This window comes from Mixophyes fleayi, chromosome 8 (genome assembly GCF_038048845.1).
Source record: "Mixophyes fleayi isolate aMixFle1 chromosome 8, aMixFle1.hap1, whole genome shotgun sequence".
Taxonomy (NCBI): domain Eukaryota; kingdom Metazoa; phylum Chordata; class Amphibia; order Anura; family Limnodynastidae; genus Mixophyes; species Mixophyes fleayi.
In genome coordinates this window covers 30,381,643-30,406,422 of record NC_134409.1, presented here as the reverse complement: position 1 = coordinate 30,406,422, position 24,780 = coordinate 30,381,643, and the positions used below count along the sequence as shown (strand labels likewise).

The following is a 24,780-nucleotide window of genomic DNA, read 5'->3' as shown; positions in this document are numbered from 1 at the left end:
AGGAAGGGAGAGAGGAGGGGAAGCGGAGACAGGTGTAGTGTCAGAGATGGAGCAGTTGGTAAGGTAGGAGGTGAACTATGAGATAAAAAAGCCAGGAGAGAGGAGGGTTTGTAAGAGGAGAGGGTAGTCAACGGTGTCAAATGCCACAGAGAGGTCAAGAACTATAAGGAGACATTAACGTTTGATTTGGCAGTAAAGAGCTTGTTACAGACTTGGTGGAATGGAGAGACAGAAAGCCAGACTGAAGCGGGAAATGGTTCAAGAAGCTTGGATGCGAAAAAGAGGAGGGAGATGGGTTGGTAGTTTGAGAGAGAGGCAAGATCAAAGGAGAGTTTCTTTACAATGAGGGAAACCAGAGCGTGTTTGAAGGAGGAGGGGAAGGTACCGAAGGAGAGTGACAGTTTGAGGACTTGGGGATGCAGTAGCAAGCATCAGGAGAGAGGGATTGAAGGAAGTGAGAGGGATAGGGTCGAGGGGGCAGGTGGATGGATGAGAGGAGGGGTGAAGAGCAAAAACTTTATCCCCCCAAGACAGGGGAAAGGAAGACAAGGTGAGGTGGGGTGGGGGGAAAAAGCCTGATGGGAGGAGATTTTGCAGTGGGTGGTAAAGTGGGTAGTAAAGTCAAGTGTAGAAATCAAGGGGGGGGAGGTGGGAGTTGAAGGTGGTGAGAGGCACCGGGGGTTTGAAGATTTGAAGAATGACTGCTTAGAGAGTGAAAACGCAGAACTGCAAAATAGATTTTTGAAGTGAGCAAGAGAGCGTGCCCTTCTCCAGGGACGCTAACAGGTGCAGGAACATTTTGTAGATAGCAGGTTAGTTTAGCCACGGTTGAGGTGGGGATAATCGTAGGCTGAGAGTGACAGCGAAGGCAGCGGAGTCCAGAGCAGAGGTAAGGTTGCGATTGTAAAGTAAAACAGCCTGGTTAGGGCAAGAGAGGGTGATGATAAGGAGAGAAGGGAGAGTTATTGATGTCAGACAGAACAGAGGTGAGAAACAACTTAAATCAAGGGAGTAGCCAATGTTATGGGAGGGGGTGTCAGGCTCTGACCACGGACTTCCGCTAGGTGCCGGGGACAGCCGCCTGCCTCCTCTCTCCAGCCGCGGTAGCGTACCATTGCCTAGCAATGGGACACTAACTCTATTTCAGGCCGGCACCCGAAGGGGGGGAAGGGTTGTAGCTTCTGCGTTCTGGGACGCTAATAAGCTTAATTATCGGCGGTCAGCTGTGCTCTGATCACCGAGACCACTTCTGGTCAATCAGGGCCTAACTGCCCCTATTTATGGGAGCCTCTGACACCATAAGGGTGCCAAAGTATCAGGTCTCCTTATGCTTCAGGTTCTGCTCCTGCTTCCTGACTGATCTCCCGGCTTCTGACTTGGCTATCCCTGAACCTGATTTTGGATTCTCCTTTGGGCTCTATTTATCTCTCCTGGAATCTGACTCCCGATTTCGTGACTACCCTTCTGGTTTAACCCTTGGTACCTTGCATCCTGCACGGCTTGACTTCAGACTGTACGACTACGCCTAATTCGTTGGTAGCTGGCTTGGAGAACCTGCTCTTCTCTTGCAGCAAAAGCCATACCTCCTTACAGAGGTCCCTGGAGAAGAACCAGAGGCGCGTCTCCAAGTTTAGCAGCATCAATACCACCAAGTGTCCATCAATCAAATCCTGTCTGTGACAGGGTGAAGAGGTCAATTGAGAGAGGCTAAATGAGGACAAGAGGGAGAAGAGTGTTGAGGCAGCAGGGTTAATGAGTTTGTTAATTGGAATGTTGAAGTCAGAGAAGACGTAGTGTGGGAGCCATGTGGCGAAATTATCAAGGAATTGGGAAACAGACGAAGGGGGTGATAGATGATAGCAACGTGAAGGTGTGGAGGAGGTTGAAGGAGTGGACCACTAAGGAGGAGAATGACTGGGAAAGTGCAAGGGGTGATTGCAGAGCACACAGTATCTATATATAACATAAGTACAACTTTTATGAGTAACTTATTTCTATGATGCTGTGGTCTGTGCAGGGCGTCATTTCCAACAATACTTTACCATTGTCCTCTGAAAAATGTGAAAGTTGTCAATACACTTATGCACCTGCTGGTTGCTCTGGAAACTGTGATAGTGAACTCTCCCTGTGCACCTGCTGGGTGTTCTGGAAACTGTAACAGATATTTGCAGCCCTCTGGGTGACCTGGAACTTGTGACCAGCTGGGTGGTCTGAAAACTGTGACAGTTATTTGCAGCCACATATATCAGAGCATCTTATGGGAACCATGCCCAGCAATGTAACTTTGATAGCAGAAGTTATACAAATAATGTAGTGTATAAAAAAAATCTTAATTCTTTTAACATAGTGATTGATAATATAGGTATTTATTCATTATACTCCACTGCTAAAATTTCTGCATGTAATGCAATGTATAAAAAAGTTATTGAATTCTGTTAATACAGTAATTTAGTAATTTCATTTCAGTTTAAAGCAGTTACCGCTGAGTTTATCTAGTATATGTGTATATATATATATATATATATATATATATATATATATATATATATATATATATATATTTTTTGCATATGATATATCATATGTATATTTGGTATATCAATATTTACATTTGGTATATCATACAAAGGCATTCTAACTATAAAGCCCAAACTAAAATCAGATAGTAATAATTACAAAATGAAAATTGTCAAATTAAGTGCAGGTATGCTATAAATGATGATGATGATGATGCTATGAATTCATTGTTTGCTGATTGTTTAGTATGTAGTAGGAAGTATTTGACAATTTTTTTCTGGCTTCAGTAAATTTACTGTGGCAGGGACTGGTGTAAATGAGGACATATACTCTATACAGCACTGTGTAATATGGTTGGTGATATTATATATATATATATATATATATATATATGATAATAATAATAATAATAATAAATATTATTATTATATGGTTGCAATCACGGGATCACAGAGCTGTTATTGACGTTTGTGACACACTCGCTATCTATAAGAGAGGTAAACAACAACCTGTAACTCTGAATTGTTTTGGACCTATAAATATAAGCAGGGCCCGCTGTGACTTGTAGTTCCACAACAACTGTACAGTTAGACTGGTTTTACCCTCCGATAACATTAGAACCCCCCGTTCCGCTTCATAGTTTAGAACACACTGATAATAACCAGCATGAGGGCGGAGAATGTGCTAACCACGCCCATAAAGAGGTGCAGCAAGACAATAGGCTCCAAAATTACAGAAGGGGCGTGGTATCGCTGCCAAACCCGCCCTATGTAAAATGCTTTGGTTCCATCAAACCCGGCTCGGAGGTTGCTGCATAGTAAACCACGCCTACTTTCTTTACTGCCAGAGTATGCGGTTGCCATGGCACTGACGTTGAGTGTGGGCGGGAGCTGCGCAGACGCAGTGGGAGTTTTGGCAAGATGGCGGCGTGGCCAGTGAGGAGGCAGAGCTGGGAGATGCTGTGAAGCAGCCAGAGAGCGGCGTCACAGACAGCAGGACCGGTTCCCGCAGCGGATAGGAAGACGACACGACGGAACATTCAGGGACGCGAGGAGGAGAAGGTTTCGCAACACGCCGCCAACAACCGGGGAGGCGACCGGACGGTGCGGGACACATGAGCCGGAGCAGTCCCCGGGATCCAACGGCAGCGGCAACGGAAGAGGCAGCAGCGGGTCCCTGAGGGCCGGGAGCGGGGCCCTTGAGGGCCCAGGCTCAGGATGAAGTTCGCAGAGCATCTGTCCGCTCACATCACCCCGGAGTGGAGGAAGCAGTATATACAATATGAGGTGAGAGCGGTACATGTCGCTGTATGACTGACCGTAAGACGTTTATCCTCTCCTTGTAAATAAGCCACAGCTCATCAATGTGTCACTCACCAGCTTCTGTAGAACTACAAGTCCCAGCATCGTGACTGGGCATGCTGGGTCTTGTAGTTCCACAGGAGCTGGAGAAACAAGTTGATTCTAGATATTCATACTCCTATCCATAGACACTGTTACCTGCTGCATGTCTCAGCTCATAGGTCAGCTGCACCAACCAGTCCATGTACAGGTACCTCTGGGGTAAGATGACCCTTTACCATAATAACAAATGGGACCAAATTATATTGAGGAATATACTTTGTCAATACAGGAGGTGTATTCTGCCTCTTCACACCCATATGCACGCTATGCTACTGATTATAATATGGTACTTCCAACTCAGCCACTGTGTCCTTAGTACATCCACTTCCAGCAACCACTTGCCCATCCTGCATTCCCCCCCACCGCCCCTTTACAACCAATGGTTTCCAGATATTAAAATATTTTGCTTACCTTTTGTCAACTTCTGTATTACTTGCTTGAAAATAGCCCAGTAAAACTGTAATGTAATTACACACTGAGAAGGACATGCAGCGATTAGTAACAATCCGATTATCAAAGCACCTAATCTGCCAATGTAGACAAGGTGGGAGAAGAGGTGTGACAGCTTGATACAAACAGATACCTCCTGCTAGGGGTATTTGCTTTGTGTTTGTGTAGCTGATTCAGCTCTTTTTTTTTTTTTTTTTTTTTAAACCCTTGGAATAATGAGTGAGAGAGGGATTGAAAAGTTTGAGTCTATAGGTGTTTCAACCATGAAGTCTAATATTATCATTATATATAAATATGATCCTATATATAAATAACCTATATCCTGTATATAATTTTATTTACAACAAAAAAAACAGATCTGGAACAGGATATGGAAAGATTGTGTTATGACAGAGTGGTAAGACTGGTACACACCTTTCTGAATGTCATGCTATGTATCATCTCAGAGTTGATAAATCAAGGTGTTATGTAAAGGCAAGGTAAACACAATAAGCTAATAGAATCAAGGACATGTTTGTTTATTTTGTTAAAAAAAAAACATACAGAAGAATTCAGGAGCCAATGATTGATTCTCAATGGACGGCTGGCTACATAAATGCAATTGAAATTAGTGCTTTTTTTTTTTATTGAATACACCAATGCCATGAGGCTTTCTTAGATTGTCAGCTTTGAGTTCATTTAAAAAGGTGTATTTTGATGTTATAGCCAGGACATTGCAGGGGTTAATATTTGCTATTCACTTTTTGTATTTTTCCTAATCAGTGTTATTGTGGCTAGAATACAGTAAATTATAAATAGTGCTACCCATTCTAAATAGGATCACTTGTCCTTGATGTAGTTCACTGGGACAACTTCAAAACTTGAAATGTTCCCAGAATGTTATTTCCAGTAGTCCAGTGCCTGGATAATGTTTGTAACCTATGTGAGTGGATGCATTAATACAATATTTTGAATGCAGTTATGTTATCTATAAGCTGTTTCTCCTCTTACTTCACTGTGCAACCAAATGTAGTATGGAATTGACCAAAAATAATCACCAATCTGTCTATGTATGTCTATCTATCTTAGTGTGTATATCAGTTTACAGATATATTGTATAAAATGACTTAAATCTAGCACAAAGGGTATATAAAGAGGAACAGAAACAACCACTTAGCATATTTTGTTGCTTTTCTTTGTTATGGTGCTAAATTATCTCCACGGTCTTTGTTTAGAGGTTCCATATAGTCTCACGCAGAAGAATTGCGTAGCTGGCAGGATGTGGATATTAAATCTGAAAATAAACCTTAAACATAATCTCCTAGATTAGCAATCACAGGCTGAATCTGGGAGAGATTTTGATTTTTTTTTTTTGATATTTTGGACATAGAATGTGTAATGCACTGAAACATAGTTGAATGGATTTACAATACATGTGCATGACATGTACCAAAAATGCAAGGAGATGCAAAGAAAATATTTGTGTGCAGCATTCCTTTTAGTGACACACGTCTCATTGTTGCTTTAGTCCGTTCCATGCTAGAGGTATGAGAAAATGGGATCGCCTAAAGTTCCAGGCAATCTTACAAGATTTTGATATGTCATTTTAAACCATAATCCACATGAATACATGCCTCCATGCACATGAGGCATAAATATATATTTTACAAGAAATGTTTTGCTTTCCATTGATATTGCACTTGAACTGAATTTCATATCTTTTTTTTAAGTTATGATGTCGTCAAGAAACAAAAAAAAAAATCATGTTTTCTTTTAATTGTTTGTATAGTATGTTGACAAAAATAGATCAGATGGTTTTAAATAAAAGAAATTTAAAAAAAGGGGTAACTTTGGTATCGCATGCATGCAGCTACCATAACACATGTACCACAGTATCCAAACACAAGAAGGATTACAAGTGAATTATTTACAAAATAACAAACACCCTAGAGAATCCTAAAATCACAATGTTTAACACCGTACTGCTCCCCCAACTCATATCTTTTCTGAAACTGCACACTCCAGTGAATCCAAAATTGATATTAATGTTCTCTTTTTTGTTTATAAATCCTTCTACACTAATGACCTTTTCTAGTAATTATTTTTTGCAGAGGATTATATTAAACAAATGAGTTGTGAAACCGAAAATCCACAAAATATAAAAATGCACGCTGTGATGATTGCATGGATACCAGTGGCAGAAATAGGAGCAGTACACAACAGTTTCGCATGTGAATTAGTCGTTTGGCACAGGTCAAACAGGCTGTGGGTATCACAGGTAGGAGGATGGTAGCAAGGTATTAGTGGGCATTGTGGTTGGAAAGGTGGGATTTATCACTTGATACAGTAACTGGTTTGGGAGGAGCAGTTGGGGGGATGGTACACACACACACACACACCCCAGTATTTAGAGAGGGGGATATCAAGTTATGTCTACTTTGAAGGCAGCCTAAATGGGGAAAAAGGAAGGGCTTTAACTCTCTGACTGTAAGTCCTGCCTAATGGATATGATCAAAGGTTTGAGAGCCCCAGCTGTTGCTGGGATACCTCTGATCTGACAATGGGGATTCTAAGAATGATTGAATGGGGATGGGGGCATTTGCAAATTAGCTGTTAAAGATAAAATGTAGAAAAAAAAAAATACTCAATGACCTGGGGTCACTGTTGATGTAGGTATGGTTGGCACTGAGATTTGCTGGAGTACTTAAAAATATATCGGGTACTTCTGAAATCTATTGAGTATGTTTATACGGTGACCACAGCAGCACCTGTGTCTAGGTTTTAGCATATATTCGCTGGATGTGGTATTGAACTGTTGAAGCAGATGCCCATTTTTGTTATCAGATTAAAAGAAACGCAGCTTTTTTTTTTTTTTTATGTGTCTTGATTAAAAATATTATTTTGTCATTCACTAACAGTCTTTATGGAGCTCTATAAACATATGGAAGATAAAAGGCTTATTTAAAATAAATAAATAAAAAAAGGACAATGAGGTTGAAGTGCCGACATGTCAAATGTTTTTGCTTTTGTTAGTAAGAAGGTCAATGCCTAAATGATTTAAGCTGAATTTGTGTGGTATATAGGGTTAAACCAAATAATATTGGTAAAATGTGTTTAGTTGGCAGTGTAAAGTGAGTCATGCTGCTGAATGACCGTACATGCTATTGTACCAGAATGTGCATTATACACTGTATTGTACATATATTTGTACATTGAACTAACACAACAGGTTTTTCACACGATTCTCGTGCCAATCACACGATGAGCAACTGTTCGGTCCGATATTGCATTATTGTGTACACTCCCACGATCATGTTTTATCGTATGCATGGAGCGACATTCTGATCAGGAGTTTGTCATTGGTGAAATCGTTAAACATATCGCATCAGGGAAATATTCCGTAGTGTGTACTTAGCTTAAGAGCAGCATGCTCTTGTCTAGGGACCATCCAGTGAAACGTAGACATGTCTGTCTGGTATACCTTCTCATGGTATTACAATGCTGGGGATACATATGTGGAACAGGATCACTGACTACATGGCTGCCTAGTGTGGAATATGATCTTGAGAAAGCACCTCCGAATGTGTATTATTCACTTGGGATTCTTACAAAAGTAGATCTTTTTATTTCTGAGAGATAGAGATCCCCTAGTGCAAAATAAAATGCCCAACCTATTCATTCAGCAATATCCCATAAACGAGAACCGAATTCTATTCATACTGCTTAGCTCAGGTTCGTTTTTCATCATAGCTGTCATGTTTAGTTAATGGGTTCTGTGGGAGAGGGCATACAGCTTTAGCATTCATCTTTGTGTTTCAGCACTGCACCTTCCTGATGTAGGAATCATTAATGTAAATATACCATCCGCAGGGTCCAAAATAATAATCATGTTAATGATATTCACTAGATAATATTAGGCCACAGTGTGACTTGATTGAGGCTGCCCCTGCTTATCCATGGTAGGCTTTGGCATGTGCATGCACTCCTCTATTTATCTAGTGAAGAATCTTTGTTTTATGTATTATTTGCAAGACTAAGGTTCTGGGTCAAATATGCATTGTCTTGCATTGGATTGTATTATGAAAGGTGTGTCTTTATTTGACACACCACATTATTAGCTACTTTGTTTTAATTGCTAGTACATTGCCAGAATCCAAGTGTTACACTGGAGCGCCCTTGGCTTAATGCTGTGTTTAGAGGCAATGTATGTCCTTTGTTGCTACTTTCATTGAATGTGAAGGCCACTTGCCCACATTATCATTTTTAGGCACTGTTCTTTTTCATAAACATTTTTCTGTTAAAATGCTTTTTAGGCACTCGCGTGTGTGTGGAAGTGGAATGAGCTGTTGCAGGAGAATCTAGTTTATTGTTAACATTCCTTTTTTAATCATTACATGCAGAAATTTCTTCACATTTAATTAAAAGACATTTGACTAAATATTAGTTCCTTGACTGTTGACGCTGTTCCTGCAAAGATATTTTATGCATGCCAAGTTTCCTAACAGCTATTGTGATAAATAAAATATAATACAGTGCTCCCACCTTTTATAATACCAGCTTACAAAGCAGGGCAAAATATTATTTTGTTAGTCTGTAATCTAATTTAAAACATGTTAATGCACTTTTGTCCAGAGAATTTGCTTGCTTCTAAGTGATTGTGGACTTATATAGGGGATCACTGTAGGTAATTTGTAACTGCCCACAAATGTTAATTTTCAAATGCACAATTGAGCCATAGGTTTGTAAATGTAAGGCACCATTGAACATGCAGAAGGATAACTTATCCTAAAAACAAACGCCACAAAGAAACCCTCCAGGGGAAAAAAAAAACATTTCCCCTTAACTTTTTCTAAGGTGAAATAGTCAGCTGTGTAAGAACATTTAGGGGAGAATTCAATTGGCTGCGATGTTCTGAGGCTGTGTATTTTTACCGTTGTATACACAAAACGTATATGCTTATTTTTGCTCACACTTCTATGGGGCGTGAGCAAAAATGTGGGCTATTTCTGTGAGAGAAAATTTGTGAGGTGTTTCCCGGCTGTTCCGAAGACCTCTTGCGCTGTTTTTTTTTTAGAATTAATATACACCTTAGGGGTAGATTTACTAAACCTTAAAAGGAAAAGTAGAGGTGTTGCCCATTGCAACCAATCAGTTTCTAGCTATCACTTATCTAGTTCATTCTAGAGAATGATAGCTAGAATCTGATTGGTTACTATGGGCAACACCTCTACTTTTCTTTTTAGAAGACTTGGTAAATATACCACTTATAGTTGACACTGTGCAATAACCGAAACCTAAGGGAAGCAGGATTACCACACTGCCGGACTATAAATCTGCAGGATAGCATCACAATAGCCTGATGATTTCTAATGTCCGGTTGTAATCATGATTACCCCCTCCCTGTAGTCCCTCTTATTTTTTAGAAACTAGAGGGGTTGAGATTGCACACAGTTAATTGGGTATGCACTCTGAGTCCAGCTCGAGATGTCTCCAGGGTAAGTAAGGGGAAGCAGTCTTTTACCCACAAGGCTATTCAGTGAAGCATTACAAGACATCAGGATAGGGCACAGTTGTGGGTATTTTGGAACAGGTTCATCTTTGTGTTATTGCCGTCTTAGTCAGGAGTACGGTTTGTGCAAGGTACGGATAACCCTGGTACCTAGTGTAATGGCAGGTACACAAGTTCTGTTATAGCTGCTCATTGCCTCTGCTCTTCTCAGGTTCTACGCACCAATTAACTTTCCAGTTACACCCAGCTAGTTTTGAGCATATAACCTTTTTTTGTTATTGGGCATTGTGACGGATATATCAGAAGTTCAGCGGGGCTTTTAAGTTGTCTGGCAGTCTATGTAGGTGAAGTATAGCATGAGGAAAGTGTGGCACTAAACAACAATTGACCTAGGTGGTTGATTGACAGCCAGGGCCAGCAGTAAGATACATGAAATAATTGATCTCAGAAGCCAGCAATGATATTCCGTAAAAGGCGGAGATCCCAAAGGACAGAGTATTGATTTTAGTCCATGTTTTTTTAAACATGTTGGTAAGACTTATTTCTCGATTACTGACTTTGTTGAAATAACCATTTTGTAGACCAGTAGCTTGAATTGTTTATCCATGAGTACAATACGTCAACATGAGGGTTGGAATTTTAAAAAAAAAATATTATTTGTTTTGGTTTTTTTTTTTTAAAAAGAAAAAATAAACTACAAGAAAAACTTATCTAAAAGAAGGAAATATTATCTGATTTATAACGTCCCATAAATGTAGTACCAAAAGATAGGTTGACGTGTTAATGGAGTCTGGTATTTTGTGTACTGCATAAATAGAATGTTACCCAGAATCCTAATACACGAATGTGGTTATATTTTGATTTGGCAAATAACAGATGTTTACACTTTGAATCTATTTTCAGCCGGGTGCCTCTGTGCTCTTCAGGTGGCTAGTTTAAGCCTCGCTGTGCATCGTTTGCAGAAAAATAGGCAAATCCCAGCCCCATAGGTTTCTGTTAATACAGAGTTGTGGTTTGTTTTTGTTTTTTTGTTTTTTCAATTCTTGCATAATTTACCAAGGTGAGGCTGTATTAGACAGTAATAGCTCATTGATGTTGGCTATCCCTGTACAATCAGGCTGCATGGTATTGCGAATGATAGCCTCGTTTTATGACAAGCTCTCATGGTGAAGCGAGGGAGTTGACAGTAAGGACAAAAGGGTAAAAATCTTTATGTTGCAAATTAACGCACATTGCACAAGGGTAAGAGCAGGCCTATGTGGTCTGACATGTCTATTTCCTCAGGTCAAAGCACAACTTGTCAAGTGAAGCTATGTCTTTAGTCTGCCACAATTTACTTCCATGATGGAGCATTTGGAGTCCTATGCGATGGAAGACAACATTCCTAAGATATAAACTATACTGTCCTATTTGGTTAAAAATATCAATTTAAAAGCCTAAGTTAAAGTGGTGTGTAATATTTGTGGATAAATATTTAAAATCCTCATTCTGCACACACTTGTTCCTGTCATTATAGAAGGAGGGGGGGGGGGGGGGGCAACCTTCAGTTTGTTTTCCTCAATGTTCAATTGCCAATTCGGATCCCTGTGACCTTGGCCAGGTCACCCTTTGTTTCAGAGCAAATGTAGATTGTAAGCTGTTAAATTCATAGGCTGATGCTGCCTCAGCTTATGTGTAAATTGCTGATTATGTTGTATCTTGTAGCATTAAAAAAATCCTTTGTTTCCTTGTATGTTAGGGCATGTTGTTTGGCTAAGGTATGCGTGTGCTCACAAAGTTACAATTTGGAATCGCACACTGTCTTCAGATAAGGAACTTATATTTTTTTTATTGTGTTCTATATAAAATGAATGAAAATATGAATATAAATTGAATATCTTTCCATGCATCACATCCCAGAGTCCATTTAATAAACACTCTATGAATCATTGTGTATGCATTTTCTTAGGAAAGCAAAAACATACCAAAGCTCATTTTAGGTCTTTCACAATTGATGTGCTTGAAGTCTCTTTTCCTTATATTCAGCATTCTTAACTTGATTTTGTCCTTTCATCTTAAGCTGTTAAATCTTCTATAAAAATTAAACTGTGGTCAAAATGAGCAGAGGAATAAAACCAATTATAATATTCTAATCCTCATTGTGTTCTTTATGTACAATAGTTACATATAGCAGAAATTGCCATTATAACCGTTATCTTTTTTTGGGCGGGGGTGTATCTATTTCTAATTTTGAAATAAAATGGGGACTTTTTTGTTATAAAATATATTGATTGTATAATTTGCAAAAAGTGGTGTGTTTTTTTTTTTTTTTTTAAAAAAATATATATTTAAAGCTTTATTGGAGAATCGGGTTAAAAAACCCTGCATTCTTTAATGTATAGTGGGCGGCATAATGACTATCTGTGTGGAGTGTATGTTCTTATGTCTGCGTGGGTTTCTTCCCACAGTCCAAAAATATGGTAGTAGGTTAATTGGCTTCTGACAATATATACCCTAGTTTGTGTGTGTCCTTGTGTGGTAGGAAATTTAGATTGTAAGCTCCAAAAGGTCTGGAAGTGGTGTGAGTGATCAGTATTCTGTGGAAAGCGTTGTGTAATTTGGTGCTTTACAAATAAATGGAAACAAATAGACGAGCTCTATACATTAGCATGATCATATCCATATTACCGTGGTAGAATCTTCTGTCCTGGAGTGAAGTTCTGTTCTATCACCAAAGCACTCCACTCTTTAGTTTTTTTGTGTGTGCGTGTTCTCTGTCAGCCGGGAGCTGCTGGGTGATGCCAGAAAGGAAATGACAGGTTAATTTGTAGGGCTGCTTGAAGAGCATGTGTGTTGGAATATCTTTGATCCTCATTCAAAGCACCAGTTGCTCAGTAAGACTGCACACAGATCTGTGCACCAGTGCGTTTATCAAATGTGCGCTTTACAAATCCTATTCTCTTTTTAATAGAAAATAAATTGGAAAGACTGCCATAGATGATGATGTACATATCGCCTGAAACTGATTTTTCTTTGTTCAAAGTGTAGTCTATGCCAGTCCCAAATATTCATTTTTAGTAATTTATCACTTTCTTGGATTTTGTACTTGTTGATATTATGTGGATATTCCAATTTCTATGGGATATGATCATATGTTTGTAAAATATAGAAATGATTTAATCTGGACTGCAAAGCCTTTCATCAGATACGGTTATTGCATCCCTAAACATTGTACCATTTACAGTGTGTGTTGTCACAGTAAGCACATATGAATAGTCAAGTTTTTACATCGTCAAGTCTTTGGATCCAGTTTGGTCTTCTCTATTCATGTGCTAGTGCACTGATGGCTAACCTGTGACACTCCAGGTGTTGTGAAACTACAAGCCCCAGCATGCTTTGCCAGTAGATAACTAGCTGATAGCTGGCAGAGCATGCTGGGACTTGTAGTTTCACAACTCCTGGAGTGTCAAAGGTTAGCCATCACTGTGCTAGTGTGACGGTGTTTGAGCAAGTCATTGACCACATGCCCAAAGCTGACCTTTTTGTTGGTTTTCTGTATTTCTTCTTGATTAAAATGGTAAAAGTTTTTGTATTGGTGTACAGTCTTTGGCACGTTGGTACAACGGTTTTGAGCTACTAGGTGTTTGGTTTTGGTTTGGTTTATATTTAAAATTTAAATTTAGTTTAATTGATGCTTTTAGCTGTGTCACTGCCATATTGCTATGACGGATTGTCATGAAAGGGTGAGACCTTTAAAATTAAGATCTTTCATTTGCTCTACAAGTGCATTAATTCTTATATTTTACATTATTTTGTAGTCTGTAACCTATAATCAATGCACTGCATATACCAGTGATGACTATACATTTACTGTATATACCAATTACAGTTTTCTTTCCCTATTCTTTTTTTATTTCACCTGACAAGCTACTTTTGTAACACAAAACAGATTATATTGAATAATGCAGAATTCTGGCATTGAAGGAGCATGTACACCATGTGTGTACCCGTTTATATATTTGAGAAAACTAACCTTTTAATTCATTATATTTTAAGAATGGAAACACCGCTTCCTAGCTGATGTAGATTAATAGATACCTTCTACTGGAGAGTGTATCTAAAGCTGGGTACACACTACAAAAATTTCGACCAACTTTTTATGCCGAGCGATTTTTACATGCGATCGATGGTCCGATCGCTCGGTCCATGGACTGCATACACACTAGCCTTGTTTAGGACGATGAAGGGGAGAGCAGACGTCCCTTTAGCGACTTTTTACAGCCATGTTGTCGTGAGCAATGACTGTAATTTCGTACTCACTGTTGTGGATCGGTCGGAAGTTTATACACACTACACAACGGAAACGAGATTGGAACGAAAATATTAAACGGTATGACCAACCAAATGAGGCGACAATCGTCCATTTGGGCAGACTTTCGACCATCGTGTCACTGCACACACTGACCCGACCTTTGAACGAGCGGTCGTATGTTGGCTGTTTGAGCCGATTATTGGACGAAAACAGTGTAGTGTGTACCCAGCTTAACACTTTAATGTCCGTTCCTTACTGTGTGTAGCGTCATACATCCTACCTCCACTTCTTTGTCATTTGTATCCTGCATTCTCAACTATTTACATGGCGGATTTAAAACCCAACTACATTTTTGATACGCGATTATGGGGGCAATCTGCATGTGGCTTCATATCACATTTAAATGTATTATGGGCACATGCCTTATGTTTTTGTACTAATTAATACTAACCAGGCAGAAGATTGGTTGTAAGAGCTACTGTTAGTTTTGTCTTATTTAAAATATATGAAGTCCATAAAATATGGTCTAGCAAAACACACACTGAAGTAACTACTAGGCCACAAATACCCCCCTTCTCTTCTCTGATCAACACGTTTCAGTCACACCTCCAGGACTCCTTTCGTACTGTACCTATTGTTTAGAACCAGACACAGTGTCCTAAGTCTTTACAGAACATCTTGACCTTAGTGGAGTATTTGTTAATTCAATTGAAACTTGTCCTGCTGCTGGGAAAATGAGCACACTGCAAGCTGCCAATGGCTGTTTATAGAGATTGAGTTGCCCCCCCCCCCCCCCCGTTTCTGGTAATAGGGAGTGTGTGCCCCCTATTTTCTATCTGTATACGGCATATTTAATTAACAAAAGCTCTGCTAAAGATGGAGTTTTACTTTTAAAGTGAATCTCCCACCTCTGTGATGCATTTTTTTCAAAGCCTATTCTACAAAAAAATATCCTCCTCTATTTCATTTTGGAGAGGGAGTGATGGTGCCTGCAGTATGTGCTCCACGCTGAAGCTACTTTCACAGAGTGCGGAAGATGTTTACGCTGTAAAAATCTATGTAATAATAATGCAGTGCTCCCCTTCGTCATTTTTTTTTATCTTGCCATAACTGAGCCAGGTATCTAACACTTCAAACCTTGGCATGTATTCTAGGCTAGAAGCATAAAGAGGGCTCTTCGTGTACACAATTGCTGGCGTTTGTTTGTGCAAGTAGCGGAGATTTTCTTCTCTGCTGCAAAAATGTATTTGCTCACCAAGTTGCTGTGTTGCTACTGGCACATCTATGTGAAGAAAAAAACTAGTACATAGACTGCCGCATTCATTACTATTACAGGTACATGTTATTGAAGTATATTTTCATATTGTGTCCATTTTAATGTGCATTGACTTGTAATTAAGTGACGGTTTCTTCATTAACTAGCTTTATCTTCAGTCAAGAAAGTCTTTCAATAGGCTCAGTTTGACTAGACCACCTGTACTAACTAACTTATTATATGTACTTTACCCTTTTAGGCTTTCAAGGAGATGCTATATGCTGCCCAAGACCAGGCCCCATCTATAGAAGGTAAGCATTCGTTTGTCTTTTATTTATTTGGGCCTAAACTAACATGCAGGACAATGCAGCCCCTATTTACAGAGAACCATTTCACTGGTATTTCCATTGTTTTCCTCTTGTTCTCTGGTCCTGCCATTGGCATTGTATGCAAAGTAGGAGGAGTAGACCATTCTAGTAGCTGAAAGCTGCATAGAAAGGTTATTTACAGACATCCTTTTTTGTGTTAACAGTCACATCCTTATTTATTATTTGAATTAGAAAAATATAGTTTGACAGGTCAACTTTAATTATGCTAGATGTTTACCTTTTAACATCCATACAATTACTATTCTGTTGCTAGACCTTTTTTAAGTCACACACCAAGTAAAGGTGATGAGATAATAAATAAACTCTTATTAGTCCACATGGATGACCAAATCGCAGGTATGTGGTCACGTGAAACACAGTTATTGCAGTCGGCTGGTGACGGCGACTAACTTATTCCAACCCGGATTTTCTGCACTCATTGTCCTCCCAATCAGATGATGATTTAGTTCCAATTTGGTGTTAAGACGCACATACATGGACAGATCTAGTCTCTCATGCTGAATAGTTCGATCCCATGATGAAATAATGGTCCTCATCCAACTGTGTTGTTTTCTAGTCCCTATCAGCATCTGAAGGTTCTTGATCTGATGTTTGTTGGGATTGTCACTTTAAAACATCCTAAATGCTATGAAACTTGCAGCGTATATAGTCACCTTAAAGATGACCCTACACTGGGTGGATCCATGTCCATATTAGCCACACGTGTTGGATTTCTTCTGGCTTGACTAGGGCATATTAGTTCAGTCAGATGATTTTTCACCAACATGCCCAGCAATGGTCCCGGGCATTCTGGCAGTCTTCTGGATTGCATGTGTGTCCGACATTAAACAACAAAATTGGCCACCCAAATGACTGTGGGTGGGTAACTACACACTTCCATGTGTGTGTACTGTCTTCTTTTTGTTTTTTTTCTGGGGTCAAGTATAGGGTAATGATGATTCAGGATTCTGCGTATGTAGCTTGTCTCTTCATTTTTATACTCTTGCATTAATACGATGTTCCGATCCCAACTGTTTCCCAGAGAGCCAGTGTGGATTTTTTTTTTTAGAATGTATTTTTGGAATCAATGTTTCTTAGTTCACATCCAAATGCACAACCTCTGTCTAACAAGAATTCTCAATGTAAACAGACTGAGAACTTTGTGTGTTATGCAGACTTTCAGGCCCTGACGTTGTGATAAAGCCGTGCTCCTGCCACTCTCACCTCTCCTCCTTAATGCTGAGCTCCAGTTTGGCTCACTCCTCTCCCGGCATTTGTTCGCACTGGGTCGGCAGACGGTAGATCACAGCTGTGCCCTAGTAGTGGCAGGTTCGTAGGCATGTGAGAAATATCTCAAGCTGTCCCTACGCTGACAACACCAGCATCTAGAGCCTGAGGATGTCTATCCAGCACTGGGTGGAGCTGGTACTATAGCTCTAAGATGCCGTATACAGTCATCTTTGTTAGACTCTAGGCTCATATCTCTGTTGCTTTTCTACTAACGTAAAATATTTTATCTCCACCCCCTTCCAAATCTAACTTATTATATATAATGCTGATATTCTTGTAGATCATTTATACTTCTATAAATGGGTGTTCTGGCTTCTCAGTAGTAGAATAACGTAGGTTTATAAACAGTCAGTTAGTTTGTTTGTACTACATTGCCCAGTGTAAATCACGTGGGGATGTTTCTCATACGTCCCCTGGTGCACAGTGAATGCATTACTGGAATAAAGTCAACAGTTTGTATTCAAGAACAGATAGAGGATTTTCTTTCCATTCCAGGGTTTTTACATTTGCTTGCTGTTTGCACCAGGGAATCTCTGATGTGTTTTGCCCTCAGTGGTGATTGAGAAGCAGAGTGTAAACTATTGTTACCGCTAAAGTGTTCTTGTTGCCTAGTAAAAGTTCCGACTCCATTATTCTTAGAAGTTAAATTCTCCCATCTTGCCTTCCGGGCGCCTGTTTTAGGTGCTCAGTGACAAAGATGAGCAATATTGGTAGTAAGTTCAGTGTATCTCCTTGTGTGCTATTTATAAATTGCATAGGTACCGCAAGCTGGACTATACTCTCCCCTCCTCCTCCCCGATTCTTCCGCTCATTTAGCAGATGTGCTGCCTTCTCCCCAGACTCCTTAGGATTCAGGGCGTCCAGGATGAAAGCGTGCCTGTAAATTATTCATTGTGATTATCTGCCTCACTGCCCGGGGTCCACTGGCGATTTCTGTCTTGTGCATTTGTTTTGTTCCCCTGCTCCCGTTCCTTCTCAGCTCACTCACGAGGTGTTCTGGGCATTACTAGAAGAACATCTAGTCCTTACGGTCAAATATATGGAATTGGTCATCTAAGAGATGTTACTATTTCATTATGAGGGGGTGTTTTTTTTTTTTTTTTTTATTATTATAAGGACAATCTACAATTTATTAATATGACAGTTATAAAATTTCCAGTCCAAAAGAAAAAAAAGAATCCCTAAGACATCTAAATAAAAGCAAATGGAGACTTGTTTGCATAAACAAATGTTTGTACATCATAATTTTTACACTGTGCTTGTTATGATAGGTCTATAATCCCTTTTTCAGGAAGATGCGGAAACTGTTTTTCTGTTGAAAGTAAATTGACCAGAATGTATAATAAACCCACATTCTTCAGAGAATTGATAAATACTTTATGAGAATCGAATCACTTTGTATTGTGTATTTATTACAAAATGTATTTATAGAAGCAGCTACCTCTTTCCCCCTAACCTTCTTTCTGGTTATTTTCTATCTTCTCTTCTCAGAAGCACTTCTGTCCCTGAATTTCCTTTCTTTCTATGCGATGGAGAATGGTTGTTTGTTACTTGATTTATTTGTTTGCTGCTTTTACTAAATAGTAACCACCTTTTGCACTTGCAAGAATTTCCTGTGTTTTAATTACACGTGTTTGAAGTATTCCATGCAGGAAGGCTCAGATCTCATACAAGCCACTTGTTTCACTTTTATGTTCTTGTGCTGAAGATAAATACCCCTTGCTTGATCAATCTCTGCCTAAGAAAGTGATCTGTATTACAGACGCATCAATCGTCCTCTGTTAGCGTGTAGTGAGTGTGCTGGCGGCTCTCCCCTACCACCCACTCATACTTCTCTGTGAGTGTAGCAGAGTTTGAGGCCTTGGTGTGATGGGTGTGTCATGTGACATGCACGGCACCTGTCTAAAGGAAGGTTGCTCCATCTCTACATGCAGCACAACAGCACTTGGTTTGAAAACTTTTTACAGTGGTATATATTAAACAAACATTTAAGGTACAATAAAGCAGTCGAGCAGTGCGGTAAATCCGTTATTTGTTGCAGCAACGAGGCAGCCTGAAGGCTGTAATATTGTCACTAGACAGTGTTATTACATACTTTACAACATGCCCTGATCCATCGGTGCAACACCCTCTTCCAGACAAGCCCCTCCCCCTTTACCACCAACAATCTGTACAGAGTTTTTCTTAATTGTGCGTACTGGTATTTCTGTCTCTAGATGTATATAATCACATATATACTGATGTTATAACTGATTTGTAGACGTATTTGAATGAAACAGCTGAGAGGACATTCCTTTTACTATTTTGACGATATTCAAAACTAAATTTAAAACTCCATTAAAGACATCTCTAGTTCTACATATGAAACTGATAAATGGATACTGTACGTTGACTTGCACCAGTTGTGGAACTCTAGTTTGCTGGCTGGGAGCTGACCTGATGATCTATGAGTGGGTGATGCTGTTATGTACAGCGCTGCGGAATTAGTGGTGCTATATAAATAGATGATGTTTTTACCCGGACCCTGAGAGACGAAAATTAATCTTTATAATGGAACCACTTTGTTTTCATTGTCTATTTTAAGTGAATTGTATATTAACAACCAGATATGTTGTTTACATTGCTGGTGACAATTATTGATTATTGATCTAAGTCACTGACTTAACATGTGGGAATGAATGACACCATGCAGTGAGCAACCTCGGAATGAAGAAGAACAGCTGTTTTCACAAGCAAGACGGGCCTGACTGTACAATTTATAGTCTACATTCTGTCAAATATTTTTGGGGTCAGGCTCCACTTTAATTTTGGAGCTTTTAGTGCTCTCCCAGTTCGTTGTGTATATGTATAACGTCTCTATTGTCGCAAGTTTACATTGTTGCTGGGTGCAACCTGGGATTTGTAAATCTCTGTACATATCGGTTTGCATTCACGCTCCCTTCACAAGCTCAATAACATTTCATTGCAGTACTCTCCCTGAATACAAAATTGTCTTATAAATTGAAAACCTCATAGATCGTTGCTGAGCTGCCAAAATATAAATGTAACATGTCTAGCTCAGGACCATGTATCATTCCTGCAGATAAAGAAATACAGTTGCTTTATTAAAAAGAAAACTGAGATAAGCATTCTCCTGTAATAGTGAACAATATTACAAAATAACAGATTTCACTGCCTGGTTCCTGTATGTTAACGTCTGGGCAAATTAAAGCGTTGGGCACGGTGCGTGCACATTAACATAGAAAGACATCTTGGTGTTTGCCCTGAACAACTTACATTTGCGATATTAAAAGAAAAAGTTGTTCATGTTAAAACATTTTACATTTTAAAATAAATGTGATGCCCGAGAACGGGGTAATTTAATGTTAGAGTTACAGAATGATGGCAGTTATAAAGCCCAGCTCTGCAGGAAGGTAGGACACCATGAATAAAAACCACTTAGATGTTACCACGCTGATATACATTAAGGGTAATCTTTATGCATGATCGCTCTCACATTGTACGGAAACCCAAGTGATGCATGCATTTTATATCACCTGCCACAAATAGGTTCTCTGATACCATATACTAATGCTCTCCCTTTCACTGAATCGAGGTTCAATGCTATGAGGTAGTTGGTCACCTTGTTTTCCAGCTCAAAAATGATGTGTGTTGTTTACATTTGACAGCTTTGACCACGTAGAGGGTTAACAAAGACAATTTGAATTTAGATGCTATATGCAAAGAAATACCCGTATTCAGACAAGTAGGGTTCTGGCAGAAGCCACTTACAAGGCACTTTGAGTCAATGATTTCCCACTGGATTATTAGAGATGATTCAGGCTTCTATTGAGACAATGTCCCAGGACAAAGCAGCCTGTTTCATGCTTATTAAGGCTCAGTACCTGATAGGATGTTACGGTCAGATTGTGAAGTGCTATAGATATAGCCTGATTGAAACAGTGAGTAGTTATCTTTAAGCTACTCCTTAGGGACAGTTTGCAAGTAGTCAGGAGAGTGGACTGAAATAGGTGCCAGCGGTAACATTGCTGCAGACTCTCAGGAAGAGCCCTCCAGTCATTTAAAAGTAGTGGTATAGTGAACAGTTGAGGGAAAATATTGAGTCCATGTAATAGTGTACAGGCGTATCAAGGTGTTATATGAAGTGTGCTGAGTGAGCCGCAAGTTCTGTAAAACATATTGTTCTTGTGGTAAATATCCATCTTACGAGACATAATACAACAAGTTGCATGTAATATACAATAAGTGTTTGGAAATACAGATTTTCTGGAAAATGCATATTTTATCTCCTTTATTTATTTCACTGTTTAGCTTTGTTGAGAGCATGAAATTGTAAGGTGTATGTAAATATTTATATAACCAATCAGTTGCGCAGTAACCCTGATCTTACTTTTATTATCTTATTTAAACTAGATTGGACAAGGCTAATTCCTGATCTGCGATAGTTTACTGCACATTTACATTTAGCAGATACATTGTTTATTATATAAACCAATATCGGACCCATCCTGACTCGTTTGTTTAAAGGAACTGGAATTTCCCTATTAAAGCTAGTAAAGGCTATGACCAAGCCCCATTGGCGGGCATGTCAGAACGGTTTGGGATGTGGCCTAATTTGTCCTGAATTTCTCCTGTTTCTAATGACCATGCTGTAAGGTGAAATGCATAGGGGGGTGATTGTGAGGCCATGTGTGTGTTCTTTATATTTCCCCTTTCTTTTTTATTGCATAGTCATTCTGACAGCTTTAAGCAGTTGCTGACATTTTTATCGCTTGTATGTTCATGGACCATGGCTTAGCTCATTTCTAGCATCATCAGAGTATGTTCCAATTCCAGACCACTTCCCTTGTTTTACCTCTTTAAATTGATGGTAAGTTGACTTTGTAGGTTCATTAAATTAGGATCTGAACACTTAACCCATACACTTGTCCATAATTTGTTCCAAACTAAGGACATGCAGAGGATGGAGTGGACGAGACTGGAACAACCTGAGTAGTGATGTGAGACTGTTGTCAAACTTGTGTGGGAAGACTGCCGTGTCACACTTTACATCAAATTAGAAAAACGTTGGCTATTTGAGCAAACTAGTTGTGACCGTATGGGCTTGCTCTGCTGTTCTGTCCGTTTATCTGTGATTATACAGATTCGTCTTGTGGTTCCCTTATACTGTCTGTGACCTGTTGTTGCTGATCACTCCTACTGGTGTTACTCACCAACTGCAAGTGTCAACAGGGCAACAGTTGTAGGTAGTTGCTGCCACCAGGCTCCTTGGTCTGCACTTGGAACCACGCACGTTTGGTATAGCTTTTGCAGCACCTCTCTGCAGGTGACTGTAGCTAGTTCCTCCTGACCGCTTACTGTGAATCAGGACTGCTGGGTAGCAGGCAGAACATTGACTTAGGACACCGGGCTCAATACAGAATAGCCAGGAAACCAATTAGAGAGTTAGCTCTTCTCTGTAAGTCACAGGATTACAGCAGATAATAGTTGTCATGCAAGGTCTTGTAAGCAGAATGGTATTTATTGCTTACAAGGACTGTAACACTTTGTGTGCTAGGGATGATTACCCAGATGGAATACAAGATTGTACACACACAGTACAGCAACATCTGCTCTTTATATAGTGCCAAAACCAGTCTCCACACCTGCTATAAATTTAAATAAACACTTGAAATACTGCACCAATCCTAGGGGATGTGTGGTTGGCTCGGTGCTGTCTGCCCCCTCTCCCAGACTCGCCACCCTACTCGGTCAGGACTAGAATTGCCTGGGCCAATGGACGAGGACTTTAGGCTCGTGCTTAGCTGGGTGTTTGTCCTCTGAACAGTCATAAGTGCAGACCTCCCACTTACAAACAGAATAGCGTTCAACATAGTAATTATTACACAATTAGCGTTTAGTATTATGGAATAGCTCTGGTCTCAGGGAGCAATAGGTTATCTAAAAGTAGGATTCAAGCACAATATACAGTAATCTGTAATTTAACAAAGAATTGTACGATTCATCACTGGGACACTTTGACAGGTCACGCATGCACGCTAATTTACATGTGGTTCCCTGTCTCTAAATAATTATACAAATAAGCTGTGCCTCAGAAATCAATACCATAATACACGTTTTGTGATTATAATAATATGCACCAGGAATGCTACACCAACGAGAGAAATACATTTGTGCAAGTTATTTTCTTCCCATTTTCATGTGCAAGAAGGTGGTTACAGCCACATTAGTAAATTTACATTTTGTAAAAATAAGCTTTCTGCTTTAGTGTTTCCCCCGAGCTTCTGTTAATGTACATTGCTATTTTCAAAGGAAGTGTCTTGTACGGCTTTGTAATTTAATGACATTTGCAATACCCACTTGTAGTCCTTTTAGGAGTTTATTTTAACCTGTAAGCTATTAAAGAATGTTGCTCTTTTGGGAACCTGGTACACATACTAGCATTGGCTTAGCTCCTTATCACTTTATTTCTGCGTATCCCTCATGAGGTTAAACCCTCTAGAGCAGGGGTCCTCAAACTTTTTAAACAGGGGGCCAGTTCACTGTCCCTCAGACCGTTGAAGGGCCGTACTATAGTAAAAAAAAACAAACTATGAACAAATTCCTATGCACACTGCATATATCTTATTTTGAAGTAAAGAAACAAAACGGGAACAAATACAATATTTAAAATGAAGTAAAGTTAAATCGACAAATTTACCAGTATTTCAATGGGAACTATGAGAGTTGTAGTCCGGCTGCGCTGTTCGGTTCCTCTCACCGCCTGAAGCTAGATTGCAGCCGGACAACAATTCTCATGATCCAGCGCTTCAGCCGGCCAGACAATCGGCGGCGGCCGCTGCCCCCTCTCCCTCTTGCACCAATGACCATCCTTCTAATGTAAAAAAAATGACAGACAGGCAGCGGCAGCATAAACACCCGGCGGGCCATATAAATGCCCTCAGCGGGCCGCATGTGGCCTGCTGGCCGTAGTTTGAGGACCCCTGCTCTAGAGCAGCAGTTCCGAAACTGTGCGCCACGGCGATCTCACAGAGGTGCCAGGACGGGTGGTAAGCTGGGTAAGCAAGGCAGGGGACTACTTAGTAATTGTTTTGCTTTGGCATAGGGGGGCCTTGAAAAAATTATCGAGACCCTAAGGGTGCCTTGAACTGAGAACGTTTAGGATCCCTACTGCTCTGGAAAGTGCTTGTGTTGGAGCCATGGTTCTCAGGCCTTTTTAGCTCATGGTTATTTCCAAATCAACTTTCCAAATATTTACTTTATAATACATATTTTCTTTCAAGGAAAGCCCCTAAAAGTATTTGATGTGCTTTTGCCAGATGCTCTATTAGCACATTTTGTTATTTAGAAACCTATTTTGGGCAATGCGAGGTCTATATTTTTTGTACTCGTTTGTATTTATATATGATATTGCCTATAAATACTATACAGCTCTGCAGATTATTTTGGAGCTGTGTAAATAGCTGATGAAAACCATAATAGACGTCTTTCAAATGCTACTAGCTGCATCTGTAATATATATTGTATCCAGCCAGTTTTATAATCTAAATTAAATGAGGGCTGAACTATTTCACCAACTGTAAGGTTATAGATGAACCAATAAGACAGACTTTTGCTTGTTACATGATCTTCTAGTAACTTAGTCTGTTCAGTCAATACCTGTTTTTAGTAAAGCGCTACAAAATTACCTAAGTGAATTACTGTTTTGGTGAGTGCGT

The 24,780-nt window shown here is 39.6% G+C and overlaps 1 protein-coding gene across 1 annotated transcript in view; it reads left to right on the top strand.

Annotated features, from left to right (window-relative positions):
• Positions 1 to 3,402: 3,402 nt before the first annotated feature.
• The window catches only part of XPR1 (xenotropic and polytropic retrovirus receptor 1), an 84,496-nt gene continuing 63,118 nt past the window's right edge, over positions 3,403 to 24,780 (top strand). The window contains exons 1-2 of the mRNA XM_075182277.1: positions 3,403 to 3,803; positions 15,664 to 15,715. Coding sequence (XP_075038378.1) covers positions 3,735 to 3,803; positions 15,664 to 15,715 — 121 coding nt within the window. The 5' untranslated portion in view covers positions 3,403 to 3,734. The remainder of the gene's footprint in view (positions 3,804 to 15,663; positions 15,716 to 24,780) is intronic.